Source organism: Electrophorus electricus, chromosome 13 (genome assembly GCF_013358815.1).
Source record: "Electrophorus electricus isolate fEleEle1 chromosome 13, fEleEle1.pri, whole genome shotgun sequence".
Classification (NCBI taxonomy): domain Eukaryota; kingdom Metazoa; phylum Chordata; class Actinopteri; order Gymnotiformes; family Gymnotidae; genus Electrophorus; species Electrophorus electricus.
In genome coordinates this window covers 2,430,183-2,447,555 of record NC_049547.1, presented here as the reverse complement: position 1 = coordinate 2,447,555, position 17,373 = coordinate 2,430,183, and the positions used below count along the sequence as shown (strand labels likewise).

General features: G+C 44.0%; 1 protein-coding gene across 2 annotated transcripts in view; it reads right to left on the bottom strand.

Moving 5' to 3' along the window:
• tmem63c (transmembrane protein 63C) overlaps positions 1–17,373 on the bottom strand; it is a 28,469-nt gene that overhangs the window by 1,709 nt on the left and 9,387 nt on the right. Inside the window, exons 2-22 of one of the 2 annotated variants that reach the window (XM_027025517.2) lie at positions 15,619–15,893; positions 14,196–14,275; positions 11,749–11,836; positions 11,084–11,121; positions 10,414–10,565; positions 8,587–8,638; positions 8,321–8,429; positions 8,098–8,171; positions 7,345–7,425; positions 6,957–7,077; positions 6,711–6,844; positions 6,392–6,514; positions 5,061–5,214; positions 4,839–4,945; positions 3,349–3,435; positions 2,431–2,496; positions 2,160–2,322; positions 1,797–1,902; positions 768–935; positions 347–462; positions 55–129 (exon numbers count right to left, since the gene is read on the bottom strand). In XM_027025517.2, the coding sequence (XP_026881318.2) occupies positions 55–129; positions 347–462; positions 768–935; positions 1,797–1,902; positions 2,160–2,322; positions 2,431–2,496; positions 3,349–3,435; positions 4,839–4,945; positions 5,061–5,214; positions 6,392–6,514; positions 6,711–6,844; positions 6,957–7,077; positions 7,345–7,425; positions 8,098–8,171; positions 8,321–8,429; positions 8,587–8,638; positions 10,414–10,565; positions 11,084–11,121; positions 11,749–11,836; positions 14,196–14,275; positions 15,619–15,846 (2,322 nt within the window). In that variant the 5' untranslated portion in view covers positions 15,847–15,893. The remainder of the gene's footprint in view (positions 1–54; positions 130–346; positions 463–767; positions 936–1,796; positions 1,903–2,159; positions 2,323–2,430; positions 2,497–3,348; positions 3,436–4,838; positions 4,946–5,060; positions 5,215–6,391; positions 6,515–6,710; positions 6,845–6,956; positions 7,078–7,344; positions 7,426–8,097; positions 8,172–8,320; positions 8,430–8,586; positions 8,639–10,413; positions 10,566–11,083; positions 11,122–11,748; positions 11,837–14,195; positions 14,276–15,618; positions 15,894–17,373) is intronic. The other variant, XM_027025518.2, reaches the window with a different exon arrangement.

Here is a 17,373-nt window from a genome sequence, read left to right as displayed (position 1 = left end):
AAGAGGGATTTGAAAGTAAAGAGCAAAGTATGAAATGAGTTTGTAAGCCAGTACATTAGCAGTGGTGGTGTTGGAGGCATTGCTTCTCTCAGTATCGCCATACATTCCTTCGGTTGGCTGGTCAGACATCTGAAAAAAAGGATTTGCAAGGGTGAAGAGTTTAAGGTATGCATTTAAAAAACATGTCATTGCATTAGTTAAGCATCTGTCAGCCATTCCAAGCTGTGAATAACAATTCTCACAGCTATTAACACCAGCCATCATTGCAAGGATTATAAAAAGTGCATAGTTGTACTTCAGCCCTGTAATACATTAAAACTACATTTCCCAGGACTCTGAAGCTCACCTGATAGCTTGTTGATCTGTCAGGTTGTAGTTTTTTCAGACAGAGGCCAAAGAAGGAGAAGGCGATACACAAGAGTAAAGATATTAATGTAAACAGCGTGATGGGTTGCATGGGACCTGGAAACCAAAGAAATATAGCAGTTACACAATATGGAATTAAACATGTTGTGTTTAGTTTAACACTTGTTCTTGCAGTCATCATCTAGAAGAGTTGAAGAGCAGAAGTCGTCAGTCAACAGAAGTGTCAGTGCAGACATGGTCTTCATTTATCCACAATTTAAGTGTTGCTTCAGTGGATCATGCCATCTGCAAGCCCTCAAACATCCTAGCAAATGAGAACCGCAGACAAATATGCGAAACGCCATCTGGAATTTTGTCAGACAGCTGAGATGTTGGGAGGAGGCAGTCAGGGCTGGCCTTACCAAGACGGAGCACGGAGAAGAAGAGAAGCCAGAACATGCAGAGGATGGGGGCCACCAGCACCTGGCTCACAGCAGCCGAGTGGATGTGCTGACTCAATTTGGTTGGGACGTAGGCATAGTAGATGTTGTAGCGGTCCACAACGTGCTTCAGAATCAGATACAGCAGCCCTGCGGCACGTGAACCGCCACAATTACAAAAGCAAATGATTTACATCTTTATGAAAATTTTGATGCTCATGATGAACAATGTCAATGAGCAGAGTACCAGCACTGCAACACTCCATGGAAGCAGATGATTTGTTGTTTTTTTAAAAGTATATTAATATAAGTACAAAAGCTGCTTATTTGCTACGGATGAAGGCTATCATAGTTCATCATGGTGATTATAATGTACTGAAGAGCTCTTGTCTTTCCAGGAGGCAATATTACTCAACTGTACAGCAAAGCCCAGGTGTAGCAGATTCCAAACGAACCTGGCACCTAGGAGATTGCTGATGTCAGAGGAGAGTGCTGAAGTCGGAGGGGAGTGCCGATATCGGAGGGGAGTGCCGATGTCAGAGGGGAGCGATAATGGTGGAGGGGAGCAATGCTGGCAGACTGCGGTGTAGTAAATAAACAGTCATAACGTGTGCTGGTGACGGCACAGGTGCGGAGGGGGCGTCTAGCTCGTCTGGAAAGCTGGAGTGGCGTTCGCACCTCACAGCAACGTTACACTGAGATACTGAGATGCCGCGAGCGGTTATGGCTCAGACGCCCACACAGCACACACCACAGTTAGAGGGAAAGCTGAGAGACAGGAACAGAGGGAGGTTGAGCGGAAAGGTGCTGTAGGGTGGGTGAGGGAGTTCAAACAGACCAGCAGGTGTGAAAACAAAACTGGAAGAAGACTGAGTTTACATTTCTTAAATAAATAGACAGGAGAGAAAACGAATGTTTCCTCACAAAGAGAGTTGGCAAGATGGAAGACTTTGCCCAGTGTTTTGCATAAAAAGCCAACATGTGCATCTGTGCACCCATATGCATACTCACCAAATGGTACGATGATGGGACAGGTAATGCTGTAGGTCATAGTGACTGTGAAGATGCACATGGTCCATGCATACTCTAAGCCAAACTGGAACTCATAGGCCTGACTCTGTAAGGTGGGACAGTGCAATTAGCACGCTGGATTGAATTAGCATGTTTTATTAGAAAGTGACTCACTACTGCATCTAAAAAATGTTTTAGTTAGTATCTTTGTTGTTTAGAACTCTAGGCTAACAGAAGAATTAAAGTTGACTGATGAATTTGTGCCCAGCAGGTGATGCTAGTGAGACAGAGGACTCATGTTATGCCACTCCCAGACGACGCCTCTACTGGTGAGGGTGAGGCTGCTCTCGGTGAGGGACTCACTCGCTTGACGTGGATGCGCTCAGCCTTCGACCTGGCGAAGCAGAGGCGGAGAGAGTACACCAGCAGGGCGGGCAGCCGCAGGAGCTCCATCGCTGTGCCGATCAGGCTGGACGTGATGACGTAGTTCACGAAGAAGGCCCCATTGTCGGGCAGGAACACACACCTGAGAAACAGGCCAGAATAGGTATTTGGTGTTGGTTGGATTTATGCAAACATATTTTTGTTTATTTTTACAAAACAGACAAATAGATTACAAGTAGCTTTGACTTACTGGAACTTCACATCTTTCTCATCCAAGAAGTGTTTGTCAAAGAGCCACCTAAAGAAAAAATCCAAACTAGAGAACATACAAATTGGGTCAGATCAAACCATGGCACAGGGAAGGGTCTTAGGACTAAACCATGACATGGGGAAGGGTCTTAGGACTAAACCATGACATGGGGTAGGGTCTTAGGACCAAACCATTACACGGGGAAGGGTCTTAGGACCAAACCATGACACGGGGAAGGGTTTTAGGATCAATCTATGAAACAGGGAAGGGTCTTAGGATGAAACCATGACAAGGGGAAGGGTCTGGTCTTAGGATCAATCTATGAAACAGGGAAGGGTCTTATGACCAATCTATGACATGGGGAAGGGTCTTAGGACCAATCTATGACATGGGGAAGGGTCTTAGGGCCAATCTATGACATGGGGAAGGGTCTTAGGACCAATCTATGACATGGGGAAGGGTCTTAGGGCCAATCTATAACACAGGAAGGGTCTTAGGACCTATCTATGACACAGGGAAGGGTCTTAGGCCCAATCTATGACACAGATAAAAGTCTTAGGACCAATCTATGATATGGGGAAGGGTCTTAGGATTGAACAATGACATGGGGAAGGGTCTTAGGACCAATCTATGATATGGGGAAGGGTCTTAGGATCGAACAATGACATGGGGAAGGGTCTTAGGACCAATCTATGACATGGGGAAGGGTCTTAGGACAAATCTATAACACAGGGAAGGGTCTTAGGATCAAACCATGACACAGGGATGGGTCTTAGGACCAAACCATGACAACGGTCATAGGTAGGGCACTACTAAATTCGCATTTCCTGATAATGCCTTGTTTTCCATCTAAAATATATTTCTAAAAGTATCTACGGGCACATTTTTGCACGTCATATACAGTATTAGAAGATATACCTTGAAAGTCCAAGGGAAGGAAGAATGATGACCATGAAGACCAGCAGGAGAAAACATTTGTGCATGGTGATCTGATTTTCACTTGACCTGAAGAAAAAATGCAGAAGACGAATGTCATGCCTGGTCTGGTGTGAGGTGCAGCCTTAATCCAGACTCTCCTGCAAAGAATTTAAGCACACAGCCTGAATGTACAGGTGCTGTCAGCATAAGCTGAACTAAGTATGTCATGTACCTCCCATGCTCCAGGGGGCAGCCTCTTGCATATAGCAGTAAGTCGCATTCCGGACTAACTCATATTGTTAATTTTGAGTTCCCTCCAGAGAACTGCCATTGCAGTGTTTGGCTTCTCTTGTATCTCACCTCTTCATTTTTCACCTGATCTTATATATACTGCCTACAACTGTGTTGGACTGGTGTTTGGAGACCAAGCAAGGATCTTGTGTTCTTCCTGCCTGGCCCCAGGTAGGAGCATGACATAGAGAGAACGTGGTGGAGCACCCAGACTCCAAGACACCACTGTGCATTCATTATTCCCTTATTGTCATCACTATGACAACAAGACTGAAGAGGCTAGCGAAGAGTGTTAGTGAGTGACACAGACACATGCACACAGAGCTCAGGAGAAAAGAGTGTATGTCTGTGTATGTGTGAGTGTTTGTGTGTGTGTGTGTGTGTGTGTGTTTGTGTGTGTGTGTATGTGTTTGTGTGAGTGTTTGTGTGTGTGTGTGTGTGCTTGTGTTTGTGTGTGTGTATGTGTGAGTGTTTGTGTGTGTGTGTGTTTGTGTGTGTGTTTGTGTGAGTGTTTGTGTGAGTGTGTATGTGTGAGTGTTTGTGTGTGTGTTTGTGTGAGTGTTTGTGTGTGTTTGTGTGAGTGTGTATGTGTGAGTGTTTGTGTGTGTGTATGTCTGTGTATGTGTGAGTGTTTGTGTGTGTGTTTGTGTGAGTGTTTGTGTGTATGTGTGTATGTATGTGTAAGTGTTTGTGTGTGTATGTATGTGTGTGTGTGAGTGTGTGTGTGTGTGTGTGTGTGTGTGTGTGTGTGTGTGTATGTGTGAGTGTTTGTGTGTGTGTGTTGTTTGGAGGTTGGTTGGGGGGGTTGCTATACTGTTACATAATGTGTTTTACACCACACTGAATATCAATGCAGTATGATGATTTTCTACAAATACACACAAGACACAGGTCTTCTCTCATTTATGACATATTTGTACACATAGTCATTTGGACCTAATGTACAAGCATAACTTTGGGTAACTGCTGTATAGTAACAGTGCACATATAGCAACTGTAAGTATTGGTTTGGTTCAGAGCTGTGGCTTTGTCTCGGATTGATGGCAGTACAGGGCAGTTCCAATCATGAGAGCAAGTTGTAACTGTTGCGGTTTGGAGCTGAGAGAGAACACTTGCTACTGGTCTTCTTATGTAAGACTGTTGTGTGTAACCTGGAGCAGGAAGCACTTTTTCCAGTTGTCATAACGATTGTTCCATACCTGGTCCAGTGGCACTCAAAAAAGGCGGAGTAATAGACGATGAAGAGCAGCAGCACAGAGAAAGCCCACATGAGCAGGGTGGGAAAGAACTGGGTGACCAATGGGTTCTGCAGGAGAGAGACTGGCAGTTTAAAAGGCCAATCGGAGAACGGCAGTTTACATTTTGAGTTTGTTTTTCACAACAAAGGAGCATGGAAACAAACGGATTCACGGGTCGTTCACCCGGAGGCTTTCCACAGGGCGAGTGACATTGAATTTGTCCATGGTGTTGACAATAATGGCTGGAGTGGTGAGGAAGAAGAGGAGGAGGAAGAGCAGTGTGTTGAGCAGGATGCAGCGGAGCCACCAGCGGGAGCCACACACTGACAGGTTCTCCCTGCAAACACACACACACACACACACACACGAGCTGCAATCTCTGAATGGGTCCTGCTGCATGAGAATTCTTCTGAGGTACTGAGCTAATTCCCCACTACATTGAGAGCTGTGCACACACAAACCTGCAAGCAGTAAAAAAAACAGAGCGGCAAACATTTTATCAAAGTAACCGACTCTATGCATTGCATTCCAAAAAAATTAAGAAAATGAACTTTTTCTTAAATACATCCAGAATACTTTAAAACCTCTGAAGGGGAACCTCACACTTGAAGGTAAATATCTGGATTAATTTTTTTTTTTACATTTCCAGAAGCAGCAGAAAACTAACACGGTCGTGCTCATCTTTCAAAATGTGAGCCCCCCACCTGAGCTACCTGACAATGGGCCCTATAACCACATTAGGGTTGAACACTGAAACAGTCACACAGCGTCCAGGGAAGACAGCCACAGTTCAGTGAAGCTCTTTAATATGGAGGAAAGCTGGCTCTATAATGTAGACAAGTCACCGCCCCAAACAAACACTATATACTTGTTTATCAAAGCATGGAGCACAAAGCCAAATGATATTTTTCCCTCCTCCACACACACATATACACACACACACACACACACACACACTCGCGCACACACAAGCACGCGCGCAGGCTTGCGCACGCACACGCACACGCACACACGTAGTCACACAGACATATTATATAAGAGTGGGAGCATGGCTGCCTAAGTGGGGTTTTAGGCAGGCAGATAAAGCCGCAGAGACACAGACTTCATTATTTCAGTTCAGTCCCTCCAATCAAGCTCAAATGGACTGGAATAATGTGCGTCTGGAAGAACATGTATGATATTATAAATCTATCTGCAGCTCTATTCAAAACTCCATTCTAGATCTAATTAAAAAGGAGGGCTGCATGAAAGTTGACCATATACCATATCTAAAATATTTTCTATAAATATTTTTCATCTCAAAGAAATTATGTTATTTTAAATATTGTCATGTTATATAAAAGCGGACAGTTGAATAATGTATTACAGTATTTTAAATATTGTTATATTATTGTAGTGAACGATTTGTAGCAATGCCAATATTGTGATGAATATTGCCAGGCCTCTTGATTACAGTTGGAATTTGTCTATTTGGATAGAGCCCTTATACAGACATCCCTTCATCCCTTACGTACCAGATGATGTCATTGGGGGCAGGTGCGTATCGGACGCCCCACTGGTTGGATCGCACCACGGTGGTGATGCTGGACTGCTGCGGTGTCCGACGGCAACGTGCCCTGCCGTAGTCCTTCACGATGCTACACAATTACAACACAGATGTTTCACACAAAAGCCCTGAAGCACCTGAACCGCTTCTACTCCTGCAACACCAGTAATGTTATTTCAGAACTGCCAGAGCGTGTCACGGAAAGTTGTCCAAAATGGGAAGTGCTACACTGCTGGCCTTTCCTAAGACGCGTCTCTTCACTAGGCGGAGGTCGGGGCGGCGCTTACACTGCAGTCATTCTCTCATCTCTGAAGGTGACAAACGCAATACCGAGCCTCTTCATGGTGATGCGATTCTTCTCTGCATTAAACTCGTCCGTGAGCTTCTCCTCTAGTTCACTGTAGTACTGCTCTGCGTCAACCTGAGGAAGAGAAGTGAAGAGAAGAGAGTTAGTACGCAGTGGTCTCTAGTGGCCATCTTGTGGAGGTGCAATGGCAAACAGGATTTGCATGATGCATTTAGCAACACTGTACCTGCTCAAAGCCACATATATCACAGCAGAAGATCTGGGCGCAGGCGTGAGTCTTTATCATGATTCGTCCCTCCTTTTGAGACTTGGTAGTAAAATATATCCTGCCTTTCATTGCTTTTCGTCTATATGGAATTGAGAGAAATATGCTTGATATGAAGAAGAGAAGAATTTAAATAATTCAGAAGGCCATCTGAAATAATTTCAAAATGCTATCTGCAATGCCAATGAGAATTCCCTTCAAGTGTGCTTCACTCAAGTTCCCCGAGGGTGAAATGCATGAAATGCAATACATGGGAATGTGAAGTGGTCTGCTGTGTGTGTGTGTGTGTGTGTGTGTGTGTGTGTGTGTGTGTGTTTGTGCGTGTGTGATTAAAAGGGGAGGTCATTACCTTTCTGAGTCAAGCTTCATTAGCTTCTGCACGTCGAAGCAGAAGCAGATGTCTGTGACTGTGCAGCTGGGATAAGCCTCACTGGTGGGAGATGGTGGGAGATGGTTAGTCTTCTCAGCAAGCATGGCTAGACATTTACCGAACATATTCAACACTAACAGGTACACCGAACTTATAGGTGTTTTTGTAAATATACAATTACAGACCGTAGTCTGGTGTGCAGAATTTGTCAGTCACCCTCTACCCTCTTGATCTTTGGTCGGTTTCTGACCATTTGGTCGGTTTCTGGGCATTTCCATGTACCATTGTTGTTGCTGAGTTAAGTATGGTCTGCCATCTAAACATATCCAGTCATTACTTTTCCTGTTTTCAGAAACTGACCAGTGATGAGGGGTTAGATCAAGTGTGTGCAATTCCAGCCCTGGAGGGCCACAGTCCACAGTCAAGCATCTCAGCTTCACCTCACCAGTTAATAACCCAGTTTATTAGGAGCCTTAGAGCAGGGACATCATGGAACTATGTTGGTCCTCCTATACTGGAGTTGGGCTCCTCTGGGTAAGTGGATGGTGAGTATAAGTAGCTATAGTTTCCGTCTAGGAGGTGTTTCAAATTATGTGATGGTTCTAATAAAGTGACTGACTGACTTCTAATAAAGTGTATTTGACTTCTTTTTTTGTGTTTACTAAGGGTTATGAGATGCAGTTCTAATACTGGAGTTAACAGAATGGCCATCTGGCTGGTTCGATTACTCACTGAAGGTGTTTTGTGATAAGGCCTGGGTCGGAAATTTCTCTGGGAATGTTGGTGATCATTAGAGTTCTGGCCACCTGCCAAAACAGCAAATTACCCAAACATGTAGTAATGGGCAAATCTACATGAGTAAGCAAGAACATATTGAGTAGGAGTTACATAGCCACCCACCCACCCACCCACACACACACGCAGTTAGAGAGAGGTGTACAGGCACCTCACAAACCTTCTCATCTTCCTTGTATTCCAATCGTGAGGAGTGGTGAGCCATACATAGTACCGTAATTACAAAATATAGAAGTGCGAAGACACTATGTAACCACAGGAAACTGTTCCTGGAGAGAGAGAGAGAGCGAGAGAGAGAGAGAGAGAGAGAGAGAGAGAGAGAGAGAGAGAGAGAGAGAGAAAGAGACTATGCATCTGGCATTTATTGCTACACCATAAATTAGTGACCCTATATTCCATAACTTCAGATATGTAAAATTGGCCTACTGTGTTGATACGTTAGCCACAGTTGTCCAACCAAAATTCTGAGGGCTGTCCTCTGAAAGATGGAAAAAAACAAATGATTTGCATCATAAATGCAATAATTCCAATGCTTCACTCCCTAATGAATATCACTCCCTAATGATATTCTATCCACAATGACTTCTGCTGCTCTTTATTGTCATAAAAAAGGACACAGTGCTACAGGTATAAAACAGCCTCTTCACATGACCCATGGAACATCTGTTGACCTGCCACAGTTCTTCTGCCAAACCAAGCTCACAACAAATTTTAATAGACCACGGAGGTGTGTGTGTGTGTGTGTGTGTGTGTGTGGACAGTGGGTGTTGAGTTTCTCTTTTCATGACTAAAGTTGATAACATTGTATGCTTCTTTTTGTTTCACACTTTTTCATTCTTTTTGCACCATAAAAGAAAGTGACTGCATGCTTTTTTTGGAGCTGGTTGAAAATGATGGTCTGGATTCTCACCGAGCTGTACTGGGTTTATCCCCTCTTGGATTGGCCTATATTGCAGAAAGTTCACTGTTTATGCTTTTATGCCTGAGAATCCCCACGATGAGCTGTTCACTGTTTATGCCTGAGATTCCCCCATGATGAGCTGTTCACTGTTTATGCCTGAGATTCCCTGTGATGAGCTGTTCACTGTTTATGCCTGAGATTCCCCGTGATGAGCTGTTCACTGTTTATGCCTGAGATTCCCCCATGATGAGCTGTTCTCTCTTTATACCTCATGTTTATTCCCTGTGATGTTTATGTCTGAGTTTCCTCACGATCCAACAACAAAAGATCTTTCAGAAGTGCAGGAGTTCTTTTGCATATGCAATCTTTACTTTAGTCTCTCCTCCAGCCGTGCTTTAACCAAGCCTGCACTGGTTTACTTAACAAGGCTTGGGTCTTAGTGTGGCCCACAGATGCCGTTGAGCGGTAAGAACCTCGCCATGGAATAACCCGAGACATGGAATAACAAAAGCCCCACAAAGAAGCCTCACACTCTAGCTTCAGAGCTAAATCATACTACTTTAGAACTTACCATAAAACGGATTATGGCCTGCTCTGGTACACAAAAACTATAGCTGTGTGTGTGTGTGTGTGTGTGTGTGTGTGTGCATGCACGGGTGGGTGGAGGTGGCTGTGGGTGTGGGAGATGTGAAATGAGGTCACACTGAATGCTTTTCTCAACCCTTTTCTTGTGGTTGGGAGTCAGTGCCTTTCCCATGACATCGCGTGTTTTGTTTGGCTTCTCAAGGCCCCAGTTGTACCGGCGAACCATCTCTAAACACTGCGGGGTGGTCCTGACAAGCCCTCATGGCCACTAATGGCTGGGTATGGCTAAAGTCTTCTACCACGTCCAGAGGATTTCCAGGCCTGCCCTCAGAAACCAATCATGATATAACCCTGTGAAGGACTATTCTAAGAATTGTAAGGATAAGTTAGTTAATGTAATCTTTACTTTCATGTGAATGATTTTCATCTGACTGATTATTTGAAATTTGTACTTTACATGTGAATTTATTTCATGGTTATTTACGAATAATGTTTGAGAAATTAAAAACAAGTAATGTAGCTACTTCAGAAGGTTATTAAACAGGGAACTATTTTTCAGGAACTGTCCTGGTAGCCGGAGCATGTGGGTGTAACAACAGAATTTACAAAGAGGCCGAGCAAAAAGCCGTCATCGTCTGGAACAACGCCTCGACAGGGTTATCATAGATACCAAATGTGTCGTGTCTGTTGTCACGAGGGCTTTAAAGTGGCGGGGTGCTGAGGTCAACAGAAAGCCAGCCGGAGGAAGGAGAGTTTCCCGGGGTTACCGAGGTTACCGAGGAGGCTCCCGGAGAGGTTCACCGGCAGGATGACGGCGAGGGACAGCAGGCACACGACGGCCATGAGCAGGATGATGTGGCGCTGGAAGGTCAGGTACGTGACGGCGTCCATGCCGCACTTACTGCGGATCTCCTCGTCCCTGCAAACAAACTCATGATCAGACAAAGGGAGAAAAGAATGACATGCTCCATGAATATGTTACCAGTGTATGCCAAGTATAATATTGCTGTGTGGCCTTCTCTAGTCAATGTACATCCCAAATAAGACCTATGTGATGTATGTTGTAATCACATAAGATAATAAACACAAAAAGACACACACACACACACACACACACACACACACACACACACACACACACACACACACACACACACACACACACACATGCTCGCCCCACACACAGTCCGTGGGCCTGCACAACCTCTGTAGCTCCTACTGAGAGGACCACCATCACCAAGGAGCTCCAGAAGGTTCTAACCAGCTAAATACGGCACTGCCGTGCCAACTTGACCGCGCAAATAACACGAGCAGCCTGTGAAGCGGAGAAGTGGACGCTTTATGGCGTTGGGAGGCTTGGACGGCACACCTCTGGCCCCGACTAACGAGACAGCACACAACCAGCTGATGACATCACCACCGCCAGCACACACTTACTTCATGTGGTAGAGAGACGCAAGCCAGGAGCAGAAACCCTATAAAGACGGGAGGGAAGACAACGAGAGCATAAAACGGTCTGGGACACATAAAAGAGGCAGCTAGTGTCTGGCTAGCTTAGCATCTGCCAGAACCATTTGTCCTAGAAGAGAACACAGAGGTCCTTTCTTAACAGAAAGAACCGTGCAAAGATGTGTCGTCCAGTCAAAGAGAGAGGAGGATGGATATAGAAATGGTAGAGTAACAGTCATATTACTCTAAGCTCTCTCACCAATCTCTAAGTGTGTGGTTGTGAGGCAAAGCCAGCTAGCCACACACTCGGTGATCGTTCATGGTGGATACTGCAAGAAGCTGTACCAGTAGATTGTATTCCTAATGAATGAGGCATGTGCAGGGGTTCCCCCACATGTAATTGACCCAGTACATGTCACAGTGGTACCACAGGGAGAGGCACACTACTACTACAGCCATGAAGTTGTAAATACAGCTAATGTAAGAAGAATCAAGAAGAAGCTCATTATTGTACGCATTTATTGAGTTTAAACGGAGAGTGCAACACATGGCATGACACCACATGGCTGCAGTTTTCCTGCAATGGATTTGTTTGTGTGCTGCTAGTGTGTGTGCCCACCGCTCGTGTGTTTGTGCACTGCAGGTCCTCTCACCATGTCTTTGGTCTCGGAGTCTGAAGGGCTGGTTTCAGAGGGAGACTTCTCTTTCTCACTCTGCTCTCCGTAAAACAGTGATGTTAAGCTGTCAAAACGGAGAGCACAAGTATCAATCAACAAGTGCCGCGTTTTTTGTCTTGAAATTGCATCTTTAAAGAGAAAAAAGAACCGTGACCCAAGCATCACACACTGAACAGCAGCACAAACAGCACAGAAATACTGTTCCACATCAGAGGAGCTGTGGGGAAGGCCCTGATTAACGCCTGAGCCCATTAGAGCCATAACAGCGCTAATGTGCAATGTAATGATGACTCCCCCTGCAGTGATCAGAGAAAGCAGAAATCTAAGTAGCACAGCTCCATTTCCAGTTCAGCATCTCTTCTCTCTCTCTCTACACACACACACTGGATTTTGAGGTAATGGATCATAGCTCCTAAAGCTCTGCAGGATATTAGACGCAGGACATTTTTTCTCTGAAACCCTCCACAAGCAGTCCCTCATGAAGCCTGTGCTATTTCTGCCTCAGGACATGACTTAGAGCGTGCTTGTGTGTATATGTACGAGAGTGCATGTGTGCTTTTGCGAATGTGTATTTATGCATGTTTGTGTGTGTGTGTGTGTGTGAATGTGTATGTATAAGTGTATGCAGTCATAGTTCTACTTGTGAGAACCAGTATACTCACACATATGTGTGTGTGGGTGTGTATGTGTGTGTGTGTGTGTGTGTATGAACGTGTATGTGTAAATGTATGTAGTCATAGGTCTACTTGTGAGAACCAGTATACTCACACATATGTGTGCGTGTGTGTGTGTGTGTGTGTGTGTGTGTGTGTGTGTATGAATGGGTATGTGTCAATGTATGCAGTCATATTTCTACTTGTGATTACCAGTATTACGTTTAAGTTTAAATTTAAGTTTGGTTTATTTGTTACATACATAGTCACGCAGTGTGTGTGTGTGTGTGTGTGTGTGTGTGTGTGTGTGTGTGTGTTTGTGTGTGTGTGTGTGTGTGTGTGTGTATGAATGTGTATGTGTAAATGTATGCAGTCATAGTTCTACTTAGTTCTACATAGTTCTAGAAGCTTGGAGAAGTCATCGGACTGTGGTAATGTAATATTTTTCTACTCCACAAGATGGTGTCAGTGTCACGCAATCCACCCTGGAGAACTGGGATTGAATTGGTCAGATGCTACATATCTGCACATTGTGTTTCTACAGATATCTAATAAATAAAACAGCTAACCCACTCCATCTCTTCATGAATTATAGCAATAAGGGGAACAGTGAATTTAAAATCATACTTTCTCTGTGCATATGAAAAGACCACTGGCATAAATCAATCGAGCCAACCTGTCTGCCCCTCTGTCCTGATAGCTAGGTCTAGCACATGGGCTTCATTGTTTCACAGGTACACTGATTTATTGTGTCCAGAGCCTCTTTTTACATAAGTATCCGTAAGGATTATGATGTACCCACCTAAAAGAGATGTGAACATTATCTTGAGTTGGCTCTTCACTCCCTTCACTACCACTACAATAACCCTTCACTACCAGTACAATAACCCTTCTAGTACCATAACCCTTCACTACCAGTACAATAACCCTTCACTACCAGTACAATAACCCTTCACTACCAGTACAATAACCCTTCACTACCAGTACCATAAACCTTCACTACCAGTACCATAAACCTTCACTACCAGTACCATAAACCTTCACTACCAGTACAATTACCCTTCACTACCAGTACCATAAACCTTCACTACCAGTACCATAAACCTTCACTACCAGTACAATAACCCTTCACTACCAGTACCATAAACCTTCACTACCAGTACCATAAACCTTCACTACCAGTACAATAACCCTTCACTACCAGTACCATAAACCTTCACTACCAGTACCATAAACCTTCACTACCAGTACAATAACCCTTCTAGTACCATAACCCTTCACTACCTGTACAATAACCCTTCACTACCAGTACCATAAACCTTCACTACCAGTACCATAACCCTTCACTACCAGTACCATAAACCTTCACTACCAGTACCATAAACCTTCACTACCAGTACAATAACCCTTCACTACCAGTACCATAAACCTTCACTACCAGTACAATAACCCTTCTAGTACCACAACCCTTCTAGTACCACAACCCTTCTAGTACCACAACCCTTCTAGTACAATAACCCTTCACTACCAGTACAGTAACCATTCTAGTACCATAACCCTTTAGTACCAGTGCCATAATCCTTAACTACCAGTACTCGTAGGTATTGTCTATGATAGTCAGCCATTTGGATTAAAGAGAAGTGTACCACATTACATTGTTTGTTTTTTGTCTGTTTGATTGTATTTTGCATGGGTATGTGACAGGGAGTTCAGAGCACAGGCAGACATATCTGTCACTGTCCTGACATACGTATCATTGTCCAAACATACCTGTCATTGTCCATCAGCAGGGCCAGACGTCCGTAGTCCCATGCTGCCTTCCTCAGACAGGAGAAGACCAGCAGCAGGAACTACAGCACACAACATCACATCAAACATCACACTTCTACATAGACCATGTTATTTCTACATGGACCATGTCACATCTACATAGACCATGTTATTTCTACATGGACCATGTCATGTCTACATGGACCATGTCACGTCTACATGGACCATGTAACACCTTCACATGGCAAATCTGTTTCAGCACATTTAAACCTGACATTTCATTTCCTGTGTTATTCTTTGCATGTGTGAAAATCAAGGAAGCATTTCATTGCTAAGGCATGTTAAATGATTAAGTTAAGTGATTACTTGATTAAGCATGAATGAAATAGTACTTTAATAAACCTATCTACTTTTAGTATTTTCAAAAATGAGACACTGTGCTTCTGCACACTGAATCACACACAAAAACAAGCAAATGCATCCACATGAACACATACACACACACACACACACACACACAAACACACACACACACACACACACACACACACACACACACACACACACACACACACACACACACACCAGGAAGAAGGAGAACAAAAAATCCTCTTAATAAGCCTTTCTGTTTAATAGGACCACATGTAGCAGTAATAATTAGCCAATTCTTTAGGCCGAGAGTGGAGAGGTGAGTGGTTGTCTTGGAAACGGACAGGGAGGTCAGTATGCAGGCTGTTCACATAATAACTGCAGTCAATGATAAGACAACCACACCACACAGCCCCAGGGCCCATGGATACAGCCTCACTCACATGACATCTCTTAGCTGCAATCCCTGTGTTTTGAACTGTGAAAAATATATCCATTAGCTCCCTCTGACACCCACCAATAAATTGCTTTGAGGTAGTAAAAAAAGGAACTCCATTGTGGATTTGTGTTACGGTTGGCAAGGTGTGTTTATGCTGTGGGGTTAATAATCTGAATGAGCCAGGGTTTAGAAATACATACAAATACAAGGCAAGGTCTAAGACTGCTATACATCCTGAAATGTGAAGAATCATACAGAAGAAGCTAATGTCTGTAACTTGCATGTAAAAAACAAAGGAGACCTTTAGAGATGTTATACCACGATACCATATAAAATTATAGTATATTACATAATTATCTACCACAATTAGATACATAAGGCAAAGTTGGGAAATGTTAAAGATAAATTAGTGTGATTTTATTATTTTCTACTATTATTTCTTTGTTTCTGATCCATTCCTCAAAGCTCTCCCCAGCCAATGACTTTTTTTAGATTTGTTCCAACTCCTACCCCACCTAACTTCCTGCTTGTATGTATGTATGTATGGTTCTGGGAACAAAAGTCTGGGGTGTCTGGGCCAATCTTGTAGAGCCGTGCTTCAGAGGGATACACTACCAGCCAGAGGGCGAGGTTGATGGCCAAGACTGTGGGTACACCGCCAAAGGGCAGGCCCTGGAGCACACTGCTGTGAGAGTGCGAGCGGTAGCAACCCTCCGACGTGCCGTTCCCCTCGGCTGCCGAGCCCGGGAAGCCCAGGGCATCCAGTTCCATCACGGTCCCTGGCCATACCTCCGCCTCTGATGTCAGCCTCACTGCGCCCAGTGAATCAGAATGCTCTGCCATGCCGATGGCCTGGGTCTCACCAATGGCCGCAGACTGTCAAAGCATCGCTGTGGAGAAAGGAAGTCGGCAGCAGACAAGAGTCGTCGGAATGGTACTGGCATCAGTCGAGAATGATTTTGCACAATGATGATTTGAAAAGACTGGACATATGGCATTAGATATCTGACATACACAAAAGATTTATTACATTATAATAACATGTTGCCATGGATTTAAAAAAAACTCACTGCTTCCCATTTGCTTTATGAGTGAAATTTTAATTTTAGTTTTTCATATATGGCCTTGAGGCCGGAAGAGACTTGTTGCAAATCAATTCCTATGTGCAATACTTGCTGGTCTGAGTTCAGCTCTCTGGTTTCCATACTAGTGTCACTCTATTCCACAGTTTCCAGTTGTCTGATCTTAGCCATCTCACACAAGTAAACAAATCCTCAGAGGAAAAAGCAAAAATCGCTACAGTCCAGATCATGACAAATCATCAGATAAGTGTGTTGTTTTTCAACCAACTCAATATCTTTAGATTTTTGATGGAAAGAAATAAATCATTACTTTTAAAATTTTTAAAATGCTTGAGGTAGCTTTGTGGTGAAAATCCTCTCATCCAATCTGACACTAGCGATAACACAATCAATAAAAATGCTATGCATCAGTGTCCAGACATGGCAGGTCAAATGCTGAAATATGACACTGCGTAACCCTCACTGCATGTGCTCTCTGCTCTCCTGATGTCAGAAGTGTCTGGAACTGCTTCAGAGCAGGATTTGGTGCACCTGCAACAGGATCTGCAGTGGGAAGAGCTGGCCAAAACAGCCCATGAGCCATCAGCAAGGCCCCGTCCAGGGAGACAGAGACAACGGCTCTTCAGGTGATCCTCACCCTCCTGCGTAATCACGTCTAACGAGTGACAAATGGAGGAGCACTACAGACGCACACTTAGATGATAACCATACAGTCCCCTCTGTTAGTCACTGTAACCATGTTGTCACTTCCTGTTGTTGCTCAAAATGTCAATCAGATGGCTCCCTGGGGACTTTCTAACAGATGACAGCAGGCTGGAGCGACTTTTATAGTCCCATACGGTAATCGTGCGGTTAGCACGGCTGTTCCGGGGACATATCAGCATGAGGTAGCGATACAGGAACAATCGGGGAAAATCGCTTTACGGGTTGCATGCTGCTATCGCAACAACCTGAGATTGATTGCACATTCAGAATTTAAGCTGAGCTCCCAGATGTCCTGTTCAAGGTCGCGAAAAGATGAGCAGCTTAAGCAGATCAGTGACTTCCCCTGAAAGCCTGATCAAAAAAGAAAACTGCTCTACAGTACAATCCAAAATAAGGCAGGAAGAAAAGAAAAAGTTATTTTCCTACTTATCACTTATCTGGTGCAAACAAACCAACCAACAAACAAACAAACATCTAAGAAATCCAAAAATGCAAACAAAATGCATGGATAACAGGAATCAAACTCTTCTTATACGGAGCTACTAAATAGCTATTCAGTGTTTACAGTCAGATTAATCCGTTG